The sequence below is a fragment of the Mixophyes fleayi genome, chromosome 1 (genome assembly GCF_038048845.1).
Source record: "Mixophyes fleayi isolate aMixFle1 chromosome 1, aMixFle1.hap1, whole genome shotgun sequence".
Classification (NCBI taxonomy): Eukaryota; Metazoa; Chordata; class Amphibia; order Anura; family Limnodynastidae; genus Mixophyes; species Mixophyes fleayi.
Genome location: NC_134402.1, coordinates 280,148,572 through 280,165,580, shown reverse-complemented (window position 1 = coordinate 280,165,580; position 17,009 = coordinate 280,148,572). Strand labels below are relative to the sequence as shown.

The window sequence follows — 17,009 nt, the reverse complement described above, 5'->3', positions numbered from 1 at the left end:
AAGTCTTAAGCTGAATCTTCTGCTGTTTGTTCACTCATGCCTGGAATTTGTACTGATATTCATGCTAATAGCTGTAATTGTTAGCTCATGACTATTCATGTAATTGTTATGCCTAATTGTATTTTTGTCAGTCATATCAGTAATATGTATGTCAACCGGTAAGATTGTCAGGCACTAAGGAATCTGTGGCACCCAAAAAACAAAAAATGGTGGTGATGGGCATTCCAATTTAGCTTGAGCTAGCAGAATAGTAAAAGGGAACCCTGTTACATTAGTGTAGTTTAAGAGATCGTCTAATTAGAACTTCATAGCATAATGACAGATGTATTTAAATTTATGGAATTCTTAAAAAAAAAACAAAAAAAAAACAATCTCCACTCACAGGGGAATTACACTCTGAGCGTTTTCTCAGAATTCCTTCACTCACCGTGTAACCATAGATGGAGGCTGAAGAGCAAGAGCCACTTGGTAGAGATACAACTGTAGTCAATAATGGAGCGTGCGCTAAAGTGGCCCCAGATCGAATTGCACACTACGCTTGTCCATACTTCAATCTTTATTTAGCAGTTCCTCTCAAACTGTATGGGTCCCAAGGTGGTGTATTCAGTCTTTGCTCAAGTGACAATTGTACGGTTAGCAAAGGAAACAAGGGAGTAATCCCAATGCAGAGAGGAATACTTTTGTGATTCAGAAAAATGTAAGTTTAACTGTTTTTATAATCATCTTCATAATCATGTTTTCTCCAGGTTGATAAATATTTACCTGAAATTCTTCAAGATTTGATAAATAACCTGACTAGCAATATGTGGAGGATCCGTGAATCCAGGTACGCTGTACAATAGTAAAACATTAAGTCACTATGTAGTGTTGCTGTAATGTTCATGTCTTCTAGGAAAATATCGCAATTGTGTATAATTTTGGGAAAATATATTAATGCACTGGGCTGAATATATTAAGCTAGTAACAAAGAAACTGATAGACTTTTTGGCAATTTGCAAATGTGGACAGTAGGCATATTATAGATTGATTGTTATGATCTCTTGTATTATTGATTTATGAATAAGAATTTATGTCCATATCTTTAACACAGCTGTTTAGCCCTAAATGACCTACTACGTGGTCGACAGCTTGATGACGTTGTTGACAAACTTCCTGAGATATGGGAGACTCTTTTCAGAGTCCAGGATGATATAAAGGTAAGACACTGTTCTTATTGACGGTAGATAAAACACAGATTTGCAAATAATTTTTGAAAATCCCATGCTTGTGTCACTAGGTGATGCTCTACTCATGCCTGTGAAATGTCTTATGAATGAGAACTAAATAGAACTCTTACCTACATTAATTTAAGTGACGAAAGATTGTCCTATCTTTCATACTAGTTTTGTACATTAGAAAAGTATAGTTTACTTTATTTTTTTGCTATTTAGGTTAATTTATTGGTTTCTAAACTTTTTCACAAAATATGGTTATTTGAACCTTACAGTAAATACAATAGTAACATTGACTGTTGTAACACACAAGAATGTGTTATCCTATTTTTGGTGCTCCAATTATTTGAAAATGTGTCTGTGAATCCTAACAATGTGTGCACTATACGGGTCAATTAGTGCTATTTTTACATCAATGCAAGCTGTGGTGAATATGTTGTAAAGTACTGGAGGACAGCGATGTGTAAGTTACCCATATTTTGAGTTTGAATTAGGGAAGTGAATGTTTTCCAATGTCAAAAATATTCCTTTGCTTTAATGAGACTTTAATTAATTTCTCCCCAAAACAAATTCATACTTTGCCATTAGTGCTCTGTTTGCATATACATTGTCATTCATTTCCTTTCTCTGTCATCAGGAGTCAGTCCGGAAAGCAGCAGAACTGGCTTTGAAAACGCTAAGCAAGGTAAATGTCATTGTGCACTTGAATCCCGACAGCTATTTTTTTATAATATTATTATTATTATTATTATTATTATTATTATTATTATTATTATTATTATTTCTTTACAGTACCTGGTTTTTGTTTTGTTTTTATTTCTCATGTCCCTTCCCCTCCTCACAAACACTGTTAAAATGTATTCAAAATGTCTATCAGCATCAAAGGGCATTTTAATAGGCTTTATGAACATCTGTTAAACATTTAAAATTTAATACCTGTGTGCACAATACCGAAGAGTATAATTTTCATATTTACAATACATGCACTTTCAGATATCTTAAATATTTACATTTAATCTGATCAGGCACACACTAGTGAGTTTTGCAACGTCTCTAAAACATAACCGAGTCATCCAATAGCTATTCCTGCTTATTCTTTTGTCCTATAAGGTGTGTATAAGGATGTGTGAGCCTTCCAAGGGAACATCCGGCCAAAGAACAATTGCTGTCCTTCTGCCGTGCCTTCTGGACAAGGGGATCATGAGCACAGTGACTGAAGTTCGGGCACTCAGGTAAATAGTTTAGGATAGGAATGTTACGCTTTCATTTAGTTTGTGTTTGTTCTAAAATTGCCTGAATACAGTAAAGTTGCTGTTCATATACAAGACAGATGGGAAAGACCGATTATACTAAATGTCACCTTCAGCTAAAAACACAGACTGTGCACATAACTAGAATTTTAAACAACTGGATAACAGCTTGTCTTCTTATTCTGTAATGGAGCCAATGAATCCACTGTGTCCTCTGCGCAGAAGGATTAAACTTTGCTTGGGGTGTTAGATTTGAATCCCATCCATCCTTTCTGCACATCCAGCACCCTATCTACTCCCACAAATATGTAGGCACCAGGGAAGTCATTGGAGAACATTATTCCAAGCACAGTCACAAGCCCAAGGGTGGACAAAATTGTGTAGAGTTCAGGAGGCACCCCAATAAGTCTTAGTCAACAGTTCCTATTAAGGACCCAGGAAAGATGTGTAGTCATTGAAATACATAGAAATGACACACAAAATCTAGGGTGCGAGTAGCAAAATTTTAGGTACCATTGTTGCCTAGTTCCTGCACCAGACGTCCCTTTTCCATCCTTTCATTCATTTATAGTATAGCCCCTCCTCCCACTTGGCCTGGCATCGATACTTGTTTTGGCTGTTCAGGTAGTGACAATTCCCACATACCTGATGCACATCAAATGCCAGCTTAGTATAAAGAAGTGCTGTGCTGGGTTGATGATTCTGTCCGTAAAGTTGTACAGCTGCATTGGTAACTACCCAAAATGATTCATACAGTCTGCTGCAAAAATTACTGTGAAAACCTTTTAGCGATTATCACAAAAGTTCGGTACACTCTCCAACTTTAAGATAAATTTTTCAAGTCAAATGCGCTCAATATTTCGGCCCCAGAGCAAATGATAAAAGGTCTCAAGACAGCATTCCCATTTAAATGGCAGCCATCACATATTCGTTATCTTGGGTTATCCATCCCAAAATCTAACGACCAATTATTCCAACTGAACTACTCACCTCTTATATCTAAGATTAAAAGAGACTTGACAATTTGGTCGTCTTCTAAATTCTCATGGATGGGCAAAATTAATATTATAAAAATGAATGTCCCCCCCCAAGATTTTTTACATTATGCAGGCACTCCCGATTGACATTCCTCAAAGATTCCTTGATAGTCTCCAGCGTACAATACGCAACTTTATATCGGGGTCTCCTACCCCCCCAGACAAACATGCTATCCTATACAGACGAAAACATCAAGGTGGTGCTCAGTTACCGATGTTCCAGAGTTATCTACAGGCAGTCTATCTTAGCAGGATTGTGGATTGGACCAGAGGTGGTGACTCTAAACAATTGGTGGTCATAGAGAATGATTATAACCTAACCCCACTGAGTGTTCTACCTTGGCTATCTAAGATACACAGAGTCCATCACCCAACCATTGGTCCAACCTTGAAGGTATGGAAGAAAATTAGTTTTGGAGAAAAGATTTCAGCCTTTCCTTCACCTACCACCCCCTTTGTGTTCAATCCAGATTTCGGGTTCTGACTTTAGAAATTGATCTCGGGCAGGGATCACAGGGCTCGGCCAGCTGGTGGTGATTGATAAACCTCATCCCTTTACGGACCTTCAGACGTCTTGCTCTCTGTCCTCTACTGAATATTGGAAGTATGTTCAGGTGGTACATTACATCAGTACTATTGGAGGGGCCAAATCTCTCGATAGACCCCCAACCCCGTTCGAGGGCCTATGTCTATCTAAATCCACTCCAGTTCATATCATATCGGGAATATACTAACTTCTGATTGAGGATCAATTCAGTGCTCCGCCCCCTTTTGTAGGGTCATGGGAACTAGACCTAGCTCCACATGTAACTTCAACCTCATGGCAAAAAATATACACGAATACTCACACTTGCTCGTTAAGTATTTCTGTAATAGAGACTCACTATAAACTCTTAACCAGATGGTATAGATGCCCCACAGTGTTACACAAATTCAACCCCCAAGTCTCTTGCTCCTGCTGGAGATGCTCCAGCTCTTTGGGATCATTAATACATATTTGGTGGGAGTGTCCATTAATCTCCCCATTCTGGAGCGAAGTTATTAGAATATCCAGTACTATTTTGGGACATAAGGTACCCAAAGACCCCGGCTTCTGGCTATTATCCTTTTCCTCTATTCAACCCTCCAAATACAAAAAATCACTATAAAAACATCTTAACAATGCAGCTAGAGCAGTAGTACCCACACACTGGAGATCCCGAACTCCTCCTTCAATTATGGACTGGATTAATAGAATTGATAGCTATATGTCCATGGACGATATAATTCTCTCTGCCAACGATAAATTTGCAGAATATATGGCCACCTGGGCGACATGGATTGAGTTTAAAAACTCAGACGAATATAAAATCGTATGCTCTACATCTGTTTAGCTCCACTTTGCCTCCTCCACTCCCCAGTCCTTTCTCCTTCTGTCTTTTTCTCATCTACTTCTCCTTTAAGTCTTCTTTATGTCTCCCGCCTCTTTTGGGAGTATTCCTAATGTTATGTTTATTAATGTCTGTAAAATTTAATGCTTAGTGAACCTCGTTAACGTTCGATATAAGTGGTTGTCCATATTTTACTATTGAGTACTTGCAACATATTTTTCTTGTTGGTTCATACTGATGTGAAACCATGTATTATCTCGGACTACTCGCATTGAATAAATAAAGAATATATAAAAAATACTGTGAAAGGACTGTGCCTGTCCTTGGGTTCTCTTCAACAGAGGTTCTTCCTTATGACTTACTGTTGTAGGAATTGATCTATCCATCTTCAATGCAAACAGGGTTTCATAACAATTACATTGATGTAACATCTACACAAACATTCAGACTAAATAGGAATAAGAACCCTGCTCACAAAACCTTGAAATATAACACAAGGTAGTCTGTTTTTATAACTGAGTGAGTGGATCATGCATTGGGAGGCGGACAAGACAGTAGTATCTCTGTTATATTTGCCAGCCACATTTTCTAATTCTCTCTCTTTTTTGCATAGTATCAACACGCTGGTTAAAATAAGCAAAGGTGCAGGAGAATTATTGAAGCCTCATACCCCAAAACTCATCCCAGCTCTGCTGGAGTCTTTAAGTGTTCTAGAACCTCAGGTGCTGAATTATCTGAGTCTCCGAGCCACAGATCAGGAGAAGGTAAGTGATACTATTAACACCCTGTCTAATGCCCCACGTTTCATATTTATTGATTAAACATAAATTGTGCAAGTTGTTTTAGACCCAAATTCTCTATAAATATTTGTTTTCATTTAATAGATATAAAAAGACAAAATTCTACTAAAAGATAGAGTGGGAATTGTAATTGGCTATTAAAATCACTGACTATACCAGTGGTTGTCAGACGATGTCCTAGTACAAATCAAGTGCTCTATGAGTTACTGTACGATAACAGACCATATCATTAATGGTTATCTTTGTTCAGTGGTAATGAAATTAGGAGGACATGTATTTTAGCTTGTGTATTAAAAAAAAAATAAAAAAAAAAAAATATCATGTTCTATAACATATTTCAAAAAATGTTTCTGATTTAAAAAAGTGCTCAAGCCAAATTTAAAATGATCCTATTCACTGAGCTCTATATATCTCTTTGTAGTATTCCCCCTTCATAACTGAAGTTATGATTTGTTTTCATGTACTTGGCTGGTGAATCCGAGCAGTCTGCAGACATGTTTCCATGTAGTTTTTCTATAACTTGTTAGTATATTGTGCAGACTTCAGAAAATTGCTGCAGATGTGATTTCTGTAGCTATTTTACCAACGATTGAAAGTCTCGACGAGCATGCAGATTTGTATACACACCTACATGATTTACCTTCAGATCTGTGCTTCTCATCTGTCATAAACTTCTGCTGAAAAGATTGTGACTCCATACACTGTATAGAACTATGCTGCTTTTGAGTGCATACACACTTCCACATTTGCCCGACCTCATTCAATCGTTGATCGTGATTTTTGACCCGTTTCTAAAATCAAATCAAACCATAAAACATGATCGTGGGAGCAAACACTGTAATGCGCTATCTAATAAGCGGTTGTTTATCATGTGATCAGCACGATAATTTGATAAAAATAAACCTGTAGTGGGTACCCAGTTTTAGAGAGACAGGAGAAGTGTATTAAGACATGGGTCTGGAGATCTGTGAAATTTTTCTATGCAGGATGGGAGATGAATGTTTGTTGTGCACTCTCTAGCCCTCCTCAGAGTTGGAGTTGACAACCAGTTAAGTTTAAATAAATCGAAAACATTTTTTTTATTAATGAGAGGATCAAAGGTGGTTGGAGTTGGGAGAAGCTTGAATTTGGCTGCAGAGCTCCTTTTAAATTTTGCAGTGGAGACATTCTTTCTGATCTTATATCGATAATAATTCTCATACTTATTAAGCAACAAGGTAATCCGCTACAAGGTGCAATATTGAACCAAAATCTACAGTGAAAATAATAAACACCTAAAGCGTTCGCAATGGGTTTGATTTGATTCATGTGTCCATTCTTAGGCTGCGATGGACAGTGCCAGACTCAGTGCTGCTAAATCCTCCCCAATGATGGAAACCATAAATATGGTAAGTGTAATTACACTTTCAGAGTTAAAGGGATGTTTGTATCCTGGTCATGCTGGTTAGTAGGTGAGGTGTCGGTGAGATGTGTATGAAATAGGAGGGGTTAAATAAAATGGTCTAAGCTCGTAGGTTATGTTAATAGCAAACTTCATGAGAAAACGTGTATTATTATTGTTCAGTGTTGTGAAAATTTCGTTTAATATTACAGCTAAGCTATCCAATGTGCAATATTCTGTGATTTGCTTTAGTTACATACACAGGGGTCAAGTAGGATATGAGAAAAAGCTATTTTAATTCTCAGGTTTTGTTTTGGGGTTTTTTACAGTGCATTCAGCATCTGGATGTCAGTGTACTGGCTCAGCTGGTCCCAAAGCTGTCGGAGTTGATCAAGAGTGGGCTTGGTCTGGGCACAAAGGTAAGTTCCTGATATGAGTTTTGTTGTTTTTACGGGGGTTTTTATGTTTCTTTTTGGATTTTGTTTGTTTTTCGTAACTTTGTAGTGATGGAGCGTGGTTTACCCGATACAAATGTTAACATCCCACAACTCCTAAATTGAAGACTCATTGGGTCATACAACACTAATCCCAACCATTCTATAGTATTACTGTGTGAGTGTAGTGTGGTCGGAGGTGGATGTTCTAAGAGACAGGCAATCCATCTCACTATTTATATCAGTATGTTTTCACCTGAACTTTGGTGCTTTACGTATATAACGTTACTAAATTCACAAAAGAAAGGAATGCATTGCTATGGCTATCATCGAGAACCTTTTGAAATAGCATTACAGATCTTGGGTATAAATAAATTAATTCAATCTCTCTTAGATATTTGATAACAGAAATCTATGACTTCTGCCTTGAGATGATTTAATACTTTCAAACTTTACAGTATTTGTTATTTAAAAACTTTTTTTTTTTTTACCAAGACATTCACAATGAGTTTTTTTGTATGTACTCATCGTAAAATCCATTTATGAATCCATTCAGGGCCAGTGTGGCAATGGAGTATTGTAGGTGGACTTGAAGTAAGGGCTCTTTAAATCTGAAAATGTTGATAGGATAGCTCCTCCCCTACTATTTTCCCTGCTAGATGCAGCCACCATAAAAGGTAAATATTCAAGAACCAAACGAAAAGTGCAAAGGGAGTAGGAGCACAGTGTCTCCCAATGGACTCAGAGAAATGGATTTTACTGTGAGTAAAAAAAATAATCTTTTCTCTGTTATGCCATTGGGTGACACTGCGACAAAGGGACATTCCAAAGCTGTGCCCTAAAGAAAGGATTGCTCTGATACCTTGTACCCAGAACTAGCATCGTAAGATGCAAAGCCCTTTAACCTGTAGATCTTTGAAAAGGTATGGACAGATGACCACGTAGCAGCCTAGCACGGCTGTTTAGCCAAAGCAACGTGACAAGCCGTCACTGACAGCCCTGTTGAAATGAGTCTTCAAGCCTGTCTGCGCTGGCCTAGCCACCTGTACGTAAGCCAAATGAATAGTGGATGGGATTCAATGAGCAAGAGACTGTTTAGAAGCTGGCCAACCATGCTAGTGCGCATCATACAGAATGAACAAGTCATTTGATTTACGAACCGAAGCAGTACGGTCCACATAGCACCTGAGATCCCTGTCTACATCCAGAAGCTGCAAAGACACGTCAGAAGTCTGAGGCCTAGGAAAAGACATCGTAACGAGAGTCTCTTGGATTAAGTAGAAGTGCAAGACCACTTTTGGTATAAAGGAGAATTTGGTGCAAAGCACGGACCTGTGGGGATCAAACACCAGAAAAGGGGGGTACAGCAAAGTGCCCCCAACACCTGAAGAGCAGAAGAGATAGCAAGCAAGAATACTACCTTCCAGGTGACATAACGGAGATCCACTGAATCCAACGGCTCAAAAGGCTCCCTAGTAAGAGCCCGGAGCACCAAATTAAAATCTCTAGGCTCTACTGAAAGGGGGGTTGAGCATGTAGAACCCCCCTGAAGGAAAGTCTGTACATCCTTCAGAACTGCCAACTTGCTCTGGAAAAAGATTGAGAAAGCTGTAACCTGCAGCTTCAAGGAAGAGAGTTTGAGACTTTTGTCGATACCCTCATGCAGGAAGGATCGCAAGCGAGAGAGTCTAATTAAGGAAGTGTGAAAACTCTGACCTTCACACCACTAAATATATGCTTTTCATACACGATACTAATTTGTAGAAGAAGATTGTTTTCTAGCCTTAATCATTGTCTGGACAATCCTATGTGATAAACCCCATGCCCGAAAAACCCGGGTCTCTGTAGCCATGGCATCAAAAGCTAGATGACCTAAAAAATGGCAATGAAGAGGGCCTTGGATGAAGAGGCTTCCGGTAGGGTGAACCTATGGCCATCCGAGGATGTCTGAGAACCATGCCCGGCGCGGCTAATGTGGAGCCACCAGAATGACAACCACTCCATTCTCTTTTTAGTTCCTCGAGCACCCACATGATCATGAGAGGAAACCAGTACACCAGATGAAACAGATACAGAATTGTCATGGCATTTGTGGGGGGGGGGGACTTTAGTTTAGAATGGGATGCCAGGAGATCTATCTCCGGCTGACCCAAACGATGCACCAGGAGAGCAAAAACCTCTGTGTGAAGAGACCATTCTACTGGTTGTATCCTGTTGTGACTGAGGTATTCGGCCTCCCAGTGCTAAACTCCCAGGTTGAATGTGGCTAATATCACTGGAACATGTAGTTTCCGCAGGATATGATCCACGCAGTCTCCTTCATGGCCATGGAAATGCAGGTTCCTCCCTGATAGTTGAGGTAGGCTATCGCAGTAGCATTGTCCTATTGGACTTTCAGTGGCTTGCCAGACAAAATCCCCTGAGCCCGCACAGATGTCCTTTTAGATTGCCCTGAGTTCCAGCATGTGTTCTCTGAAACCAGAGAGCACCAATGTCTGCGCCCCACCCTTCCCTGGTAAATAAATGCCACTCCCTCGAGTGGAAAAACTGACCTTTAGTGAGATTTGTCCTTGTCTACCACCAAGTGAGGGACTGACGAGTGGACGCGGGCAACCTGATGAGCTGCTTGTCCAGATGAAGGGTTGATCTGGACTACTACTGGAGATGCTCCCTGTGGAGCAACCGAGAATGAAACTGTGCAAAGGGTACCGTTCGAACATGAATACCATGGTCCCTTGTAGATTTATGCATCGAAGAAGGGACACATCCCACTTGGCCAGAAGAGCTTGGGTCTTGGCCAGAACTGAAAGACCCTTGTCCTCCAGAAGGCACACCCTCTGACATGCTGTCAAAGTCAATGCCAAGAAAACGGATTTGTTGCATGAGAATTAAGACTTGGGCAGTAGTTAAACTAAACTGATAAGATGCATCACTTTTAATCTTGAAGCCCAGAACCAGAACCCATTTGAGGGTTCTGAGGTTCAGAATCAAACGAAATGAGTCATCCAGTTTCAGAACCGGTGGAGGAACAGGAATAATCACACCTGAAACCAGACGTTTCTGGATATCCTCCCGGAGTACCCTGCATCTGAGTCTGCAGGAGGGCAGACGTGGTGAAGAACTTGCGATGAGAGATCTGTACAAGGTCAATGACATAGCCCTGTGTGACTGCCCCCAGAATCTTGAAGTAGAGGCCTGCCATTGACCACAAAACTGCAGGAGACTAGACTCCACCACAATACCAGAATGAGTGTCTCATCGTGCAGAAACCATCTCTGCAGGCTTGAGAATCTATAGAAACCTCCCCTAGAGGAGGAAGATTGCCACCTAGCAGGCCACCCTTATTCTACTGATAAGAAGAAAAGATCGAAACTTGAGTTGCTTTGGTTTAGTGTTGCTGTCAGTTAGAAAAGACCTCTTGCCAAACGTGGGAACCGGAATGATTTGTTCCAGTTGTGCACCAAAAAGTCATCCCATTAAAGGGCAAAGACTCTAGTGTACATTTTAGGGTCTGCATCTGCTGAGAAGGAATGCAGCCACATAGAACGGCTGACTGTTATGCGTGCAGAGAGTTTGGAAATAAGACACCTCATCCATGGATGCCTGACCTAGAAAATCAGAAGCCTCTTGAATGTGCTCAGCTAACATGAGCAAGTCAGCTCTGGTCCGATTCTTTTGCAGGTCCTTAGCTGACTTCCGCCCATGCTTGATTAGCCTTGCATGCTGTAACCATAACTGGTTTAAACAAGCTACCATTCGCCACATATGCAGATAAAAGCTTAAAATCATACATTTTATCAAAGTGAAGCCCCCCTGAACATGAATAGCGGTAGTTCTGGTTAGGTGGGCATTGGGAGGATCCATCTTGGGAGAACTCTTCCATTTCATAGACTCCTCGAATGGCATGGGGTACAGTGATTTAAATATATGGAACTGCCTGCCAGGCTTCTGCCGAACCTCTGAAACAAACTCTACGAGCTGAGGAGACTGTTTCTTCTGCCTTTTAAAAAGTGAGAATCAAACATCCGTAATGTCAGGATCCACAAACCCCCAAAACTCTCATCTACGTCCTGAGGATTAGCGGAATCTTCAACATTGTAAGAGTCCTACCCATCAGAATCCTGAATCAACTCTCCATATTCTTCCGCAGAGAGATCAGAGTCCGAGACAATTGCATGAACTGTTTCTGGGTTTGAATTTGACATTTACCTGTACTGGTCTGTAGTGGCTGAGAAGACTAAATGTGTGGTGCTGTAAAAGAAAGAGAAGAGTTACATTCTCTCTGTATTGAGACATTACCTGAGTGAGTTCGGCTGTGGATGTCGTCAGTGACTTAAATCATGCTGGTTCCTCCACAGCCACCGATGCATTTGCAGGCATCCTTTGATTATGGAACTCCACCTCACACGTTTCACACAGGGTACGACTGTCCACAGAACAATTTAGCATTCTATTTTGCACAAGTGTAATGTTGTACAGACTTTTCAGCGGACCCGTTTAGTGCTGGAAGTTTCTTTCTCAGCCATAGTGGTATTTTACAATTCACAGAAAATACCAGAGAGAGGTTAAAAATGAATATTTACAGTAATCACAGAAGATGTAGAATCCAGAAAAACTGGCCACTGACACCTATATAGTAACTATAAGTATATAGGGCCTTGTTCAAACACACCCACACTACACAAGATTAACAGGGTATAAAGTGTGAAGGATGCAAAACTAAACAGGTATAGATCCTATATATTCTGAAAACATCACCAAGTGAAGGAGCACAGCAGGAGACACAACAGGATGTACAGAAATGGTGTCTCCACTGAGGAAACCCGCCAAAGTGAAGGCTCTCCGCTTCCTACTCGCCATCAGCGTCTAACAGGAAGTCTAATTGGCATCTCCACTGACCTCTCCTGAACTAGCGCAGCCACAGCTGTGCTCTCTGATTCAGCGTAGATCTTCTGTGGTTGCCTTTCCCCGGCCAAGGCTTTCTTTTTTCTAGAAGAAATTCTCATTGCCAAGAGGGAAATAACTATGGACCCGCTGGCTGCCCTCCATGCTCAGAGTTGTGGCTGTCACACCAGCCGTAGCTGCTGACAGTTGCCGACAACAAGGAGGGAATGGCTACTCACCTCGAATCAAGGACCCAGAGTGGAGGAAGGCCATAGGCTATCCACTCCCAGGAAAGCGTCCTTGAGCCCAACATAAAATAAAGATAATAATGGAAAAAAAAAATAGTCCATAAAAAACAATAATAATTTTTTTTTAAAAAAAAGCTATGGCAACAGCCCTAAACCACACCCTGTTAGTGCTCCAAAAAGCACTTACAAAAAAACGAGTATGGCTCCATCTAGGATGGACATAGTAAGGGTGGAGCTATCCTCTCAACACTTTGAGATTTCAATTGCCCTTGCTTCAAGTCCACCTACTATACCCTAATGTAACAGTATCCCTCAATGGCATGACATTGATTTTTTTTTTTATTTATATTGATTTTTGACACTTTTTTTTTTTTTTTTATTGATTTGGCCACAGCCACTTTTTAATATTGGTTTGTTTTTTTTAAATGTGTCATGCATGCTGTTTGTTTTCACTAACTAACAAACAATTAATGACAGATTAAGGAAATGCTTGTTCCTAACAGAATTATTTAATACCACCGCTTTTGTGAATTCAGTCTCAGTACATAATGCAAAACAGACTAGGCACAGTGTAAAATCATCTTTGGCGCTGTGCACCTTCAAGCACAAGTGCGACAAGATTTAAGACCAGGCTCATTGGTTTGTGGAGGAGCAGAAATTTGCGCCAGCCTAATAGAGAAGTGGGGCAAAGGAAGGATGTTCCTTGCAAAGTTCGTGACTTCTGCACTAACTGAGAGGTGGCAGAGATCAAGTTGTATTCTATACTATAAATGTAATTCATTTTTTGTCTTCAATTTTTAGATGCGCTTTGCTCATTGCCATTGAAAGTTTCCAACTCCTTAAAGTACCACATGCAATAAAGAGAGACCTGATATCTCCTGACTCTCATGATTAATTTAAGCCCTAAATCAAGCTAAACCAATTGGTGTTTAGGAAAGAAATTGAAAAGTTTTATTTAATGAAAGGGGTTTTTCGATAGTGATAGGAGATTGTGACATTTACACTTCTGCAAACCATCTAGAAGCACTTGTGCAAAACTAAAACGTCTATCTTGTGCATCATAAATGTGGTCTGTTGTGCAAATATCAGACTTGTACTTATCTTGTCTCATACTCAGCCATCATTTTCTTATTTCTTGCTTTATTCTAAAGGGTGGATGCGCCAGTGTTATTGTATCTTTAACAACACAGTGTCCGCAAGATCTGATGCCTTATTCTGGTATGTTCTCTTCTTTAAATAACTATACTGGCCTGTATCGATGTCAGTATATTATTTATATTATATTATTATCGCAGTAGGTCGTATGTTATTCTGTTTATTCAATATAGAGGGACATTGTGCTGGATTAGGACACAATTTAAAAACCGTGTGTTTACTTATGCCATTTAGCTATTCTACCACTGATCTTGATAACATAACTACAGTACAGGATGTAGGTGAAATATCATGTACTGTAAATTATAAGGGCGTTAGAAGTCACTGAGGATTTCCATGACCCTATGAAAGCCTATGGCTAAGTGCCTTTATACAGATGATGGAATGTAACAATATATGTAGTCTAGATTTACCTGCTATAATACAGTTATGCAGGGGCTTGAAATTGTGTTCAGGTGATTTTGTTCACTGTTGAATTTAACAATTCTGGTACTTACTGAAACTATTTTTGCACAGGTAAACTTATGAGTGCATTATTAAATGGACTAAGTGATCGTAACAGTGTAGTACAGAAGTCGTATGCCTTTGCTTTGGGACATTTAGTTCGGGTGAGTTCTTTGCTCTACGACTACTGCTTTTTTATGCTAAGGAATTGAGTTGTATACTGTATTGGTGTTAATTATGCTTTCTACATTTTGAATTTATTGCAGACAGCACGTGATACTAGCACAGAGAAACTGCTACAGAAATTGTGTGCCTGGTACATGGAAAAGGAGGGTGAGCAACATTGGCACATCTCTGCAGAGCCCCTTAAACCTAGTCGTTAATTGTAATGAAGAAGGGGGAGCATAATATTGTTAATCTTAGTAGTGGTTAGCAGTTATGATAACCACTGTACCACCATACTGCCCATGAATGTCGGAGAAATGAAGTGGTAAAATACAATAACTTTTGTGAAATGCACACTGTGCTCCTAGTGATGCAGTAAACATTGTTAAAAAGGTGCCTTGTGTTAGATGAGGTCTGGCCACCCTTATTAATGGAGTTTGTAACTAGTATCTTTCCACTAATTTTTTTTTCTGAGCTTTATTACTCACTGATGGCAAAAGATGATATCAAGCTATTGTAAATAGTAACAAGCTGAATATAGGCTACTGCTATTCCACATAATCTGTCTGTAAGCTGTCTAGTATATAAAGTTAAGGCAGTATATGGCATGTGTTCCTGTATTGTCTTTATAGAGCCAGCATACAGAGCAGGATGCACTTTGACAGTTCACGCCATCAGCCGCTACAGCCCCGATGTGCTGAAGAACCACTCAAGCTTGGTGTTGCCCTTGGCTTTCCTTGCTATGCATGAGGTTTCAGATGAGGAGAAAGGCGAAAAAGATGATTCAAACCTTTGGAGAGAAGTGTGGCAGGAAAATGTACCTGGTATGTGAATATAAGAAAAGGGTATAACAGACCTTTTTAAGGTAAAAAAAAAAAAAAAAACATAAGATCAATGGAGGTATTGTACAAATTGTAAATACAGGACTGTTAATGCCTCCATTGCCACAGTACTCTAAATTTAAAAGATTCTATAATGTCTTCTGGCACCTACATAATAATTTTTTTAAACATGTAGAGCATTATATGCAGCAGACAAATGCACCTTGCATTCTACAATGTTTTCTCGTTCATCCTCATCGGGAACACTGGAGGGTATTGAGTGCGGTGACCTGAGCTTTGGGCACTTTTAAATTTACTGGCTAAAAGCTCAGTTTCCTCCCCCTCTATACCCCATTTGCAGCCTGGGACCACTGGAGCAGGGTATTTAAAAATAGACTGCTTTATTTTCTCATTCATCTTTTTCAGCATTTTCTTCTCTCTAGCACCAGCACCCACTTAGTCATGGAAGCTACAGAATGTCTGAAGGGGTACTGTAGAAGTTACCTCCTCCTACTCACTCCCACCGTGGGATCGCCTCCAGGGGCGTTACGGTGACTGCAGCCAATGTGGGAACCACATGTCAGCCAGTGCCACTGGGCATCGGTACTGGCACTAGACGGCTCACCAGAGGCATGGCAAATAGGTAAGTGGCTCTAGATGCCCTATGCACGGCATATGAGGTAGAAGACCTGCGGCTGTGCTTGCCTGTACGGACACCCACTGATATGGCATATCTATCTTGAGCAAAATCTCTGGCCCTGACAATTGCAGAGCTCTTGCAACATATCGCAGGTTTTCGGGAGCAGGACATAGATCCTCAGAAGCCATAGAAAGCAACCCCCCCCCCTTCCCACGTAAGACTCTAGAACCTATGTGACACTCCCATGGAGCATTCGACGAATAGGTCTGTGTGCGAGGCCTGGCTAGGTCAGTGCAGGGTCTGGTGTAGGTTTCCTCTTCCTTGAAAAGTGTTGGACCCGAGAAGCGTCCACTTCCAGCGGTTCTTCAGTCATGGGAATGATCAGGCTCTGAGCTTTCCTCCACAGAGGAAGGTGAGGTGGATGAAAATTCTGATCCTGAGTTTTCTTCATGCACTTACAAGGATATGACGCAAGTAGTGGAGGATTAAGTGTGAGCTGTCTGGTTGGTACTAAATTTTCAGGACTGCAGGAAATCAGATACTCATGACAAATTGCTGTATAAGAGAAAGAAGAAACAGATTGTGTTTTTCCCCTTTTCTCCTCAGTTACAGAAACTTTTATGAGGGATTTGAACCAGGCTTGATTGCAGGTACAGATTTCACACAGGTTGTAGTCCCTCTATCCACTCCCTAACGTAGAAACTGTGAAAAGGCGATCTCCGCCTAAGGTAGATACTTCCATATCTCGCTTATTCAAGACTACCACTATTCTGATTCAAACACTGCTATTCTAAAGGATAGCAGAGATAGGAAAATTGAGGCCACCATTAAGTTGATTTTCACAGTGGCAGGGCCTTCCTTAGATCCATCTTAGCTTCATCGTTAAGGCATTGTAGCAGTTGGCAGAGGGTTTGCATTCTGGTAGACCCAGGCTGAAATTGCTCATTCTGGTGGTGCATAACAAAGAGTCCCCTGAATACCTAGGGGAGGCCGCCATAGATGTTGGGGCTCATTGAGGCAAACATCTCTGCCTCAGAGTGTGCCCTGCCACATAGTTTCTTGGAGGCAGGCAAGAAGTCCAAAAGGAATCTGGAGTCCCTGCCATTCTCAGGGAAAGGTGTGTTTTGTTTTGTTTTTTTTTTTTTTTATGTTTTTCAACCAGAGTTAGA

At 40.4% G+C, this 17,009-nt stretch overlaps 1 protein-coding gene across 1 annotated transcript in view; it reads left to right on the top strand.

Moving 5' to 3' along the window:
* Positions 1 to 17,009, top strand: part of ECPAS (Ecm29 proteasome adaptor and scaffold) — a 114,243-nt gene that overhangs the window by 68,519 nt on the left and 28,715 nt on the right. Inside the window, exons 31-41 of the mRNA XM_075210942.1 lie at positions 747 to 826; positions 1,091 to 1,196; positions 1,849 to 1,896; positions 2,322 to 2,443; positions 5,482 to 5,632; positions 6,991 to 7,056; positions 7,379 to 7,468; positions 13,767 to 13,833; positions 14,287 to 14,378; positions 14,481 to 14,547; positions 15,012 to 15,203. Of these exons, the coding sequence (XP_075067043.1) occupies positions 747 to 826; positions 1,091 to 1,196; positions 1,849 to 1,896; positions 2,322 to 2,443; positions 5,482 to 5,632; positions 6,991 to 7,056; positions 7,379 to 7,468; positions 13,767 to 13,833; positions 14,287 to 14,378; positions 14,481 to 14,547; positions 15,012 to 15,203 (1,081 nt within the window). The remainder of the gene's footprint in view (positions 1 to 746; positions 827 to 1,090; positions 1,197 to 1,848; positions 1,897 to 2,321; positions 2,444 to 5,481; positions 5,633 to 6,990; positions 7,057 to 7,378; positions 7,469 to 13,766; positions 13,834 to 14,286; positions 14,379 to 14,480; positions 14,548 to 15,011; positions 15,204 to 17,009) is intronic.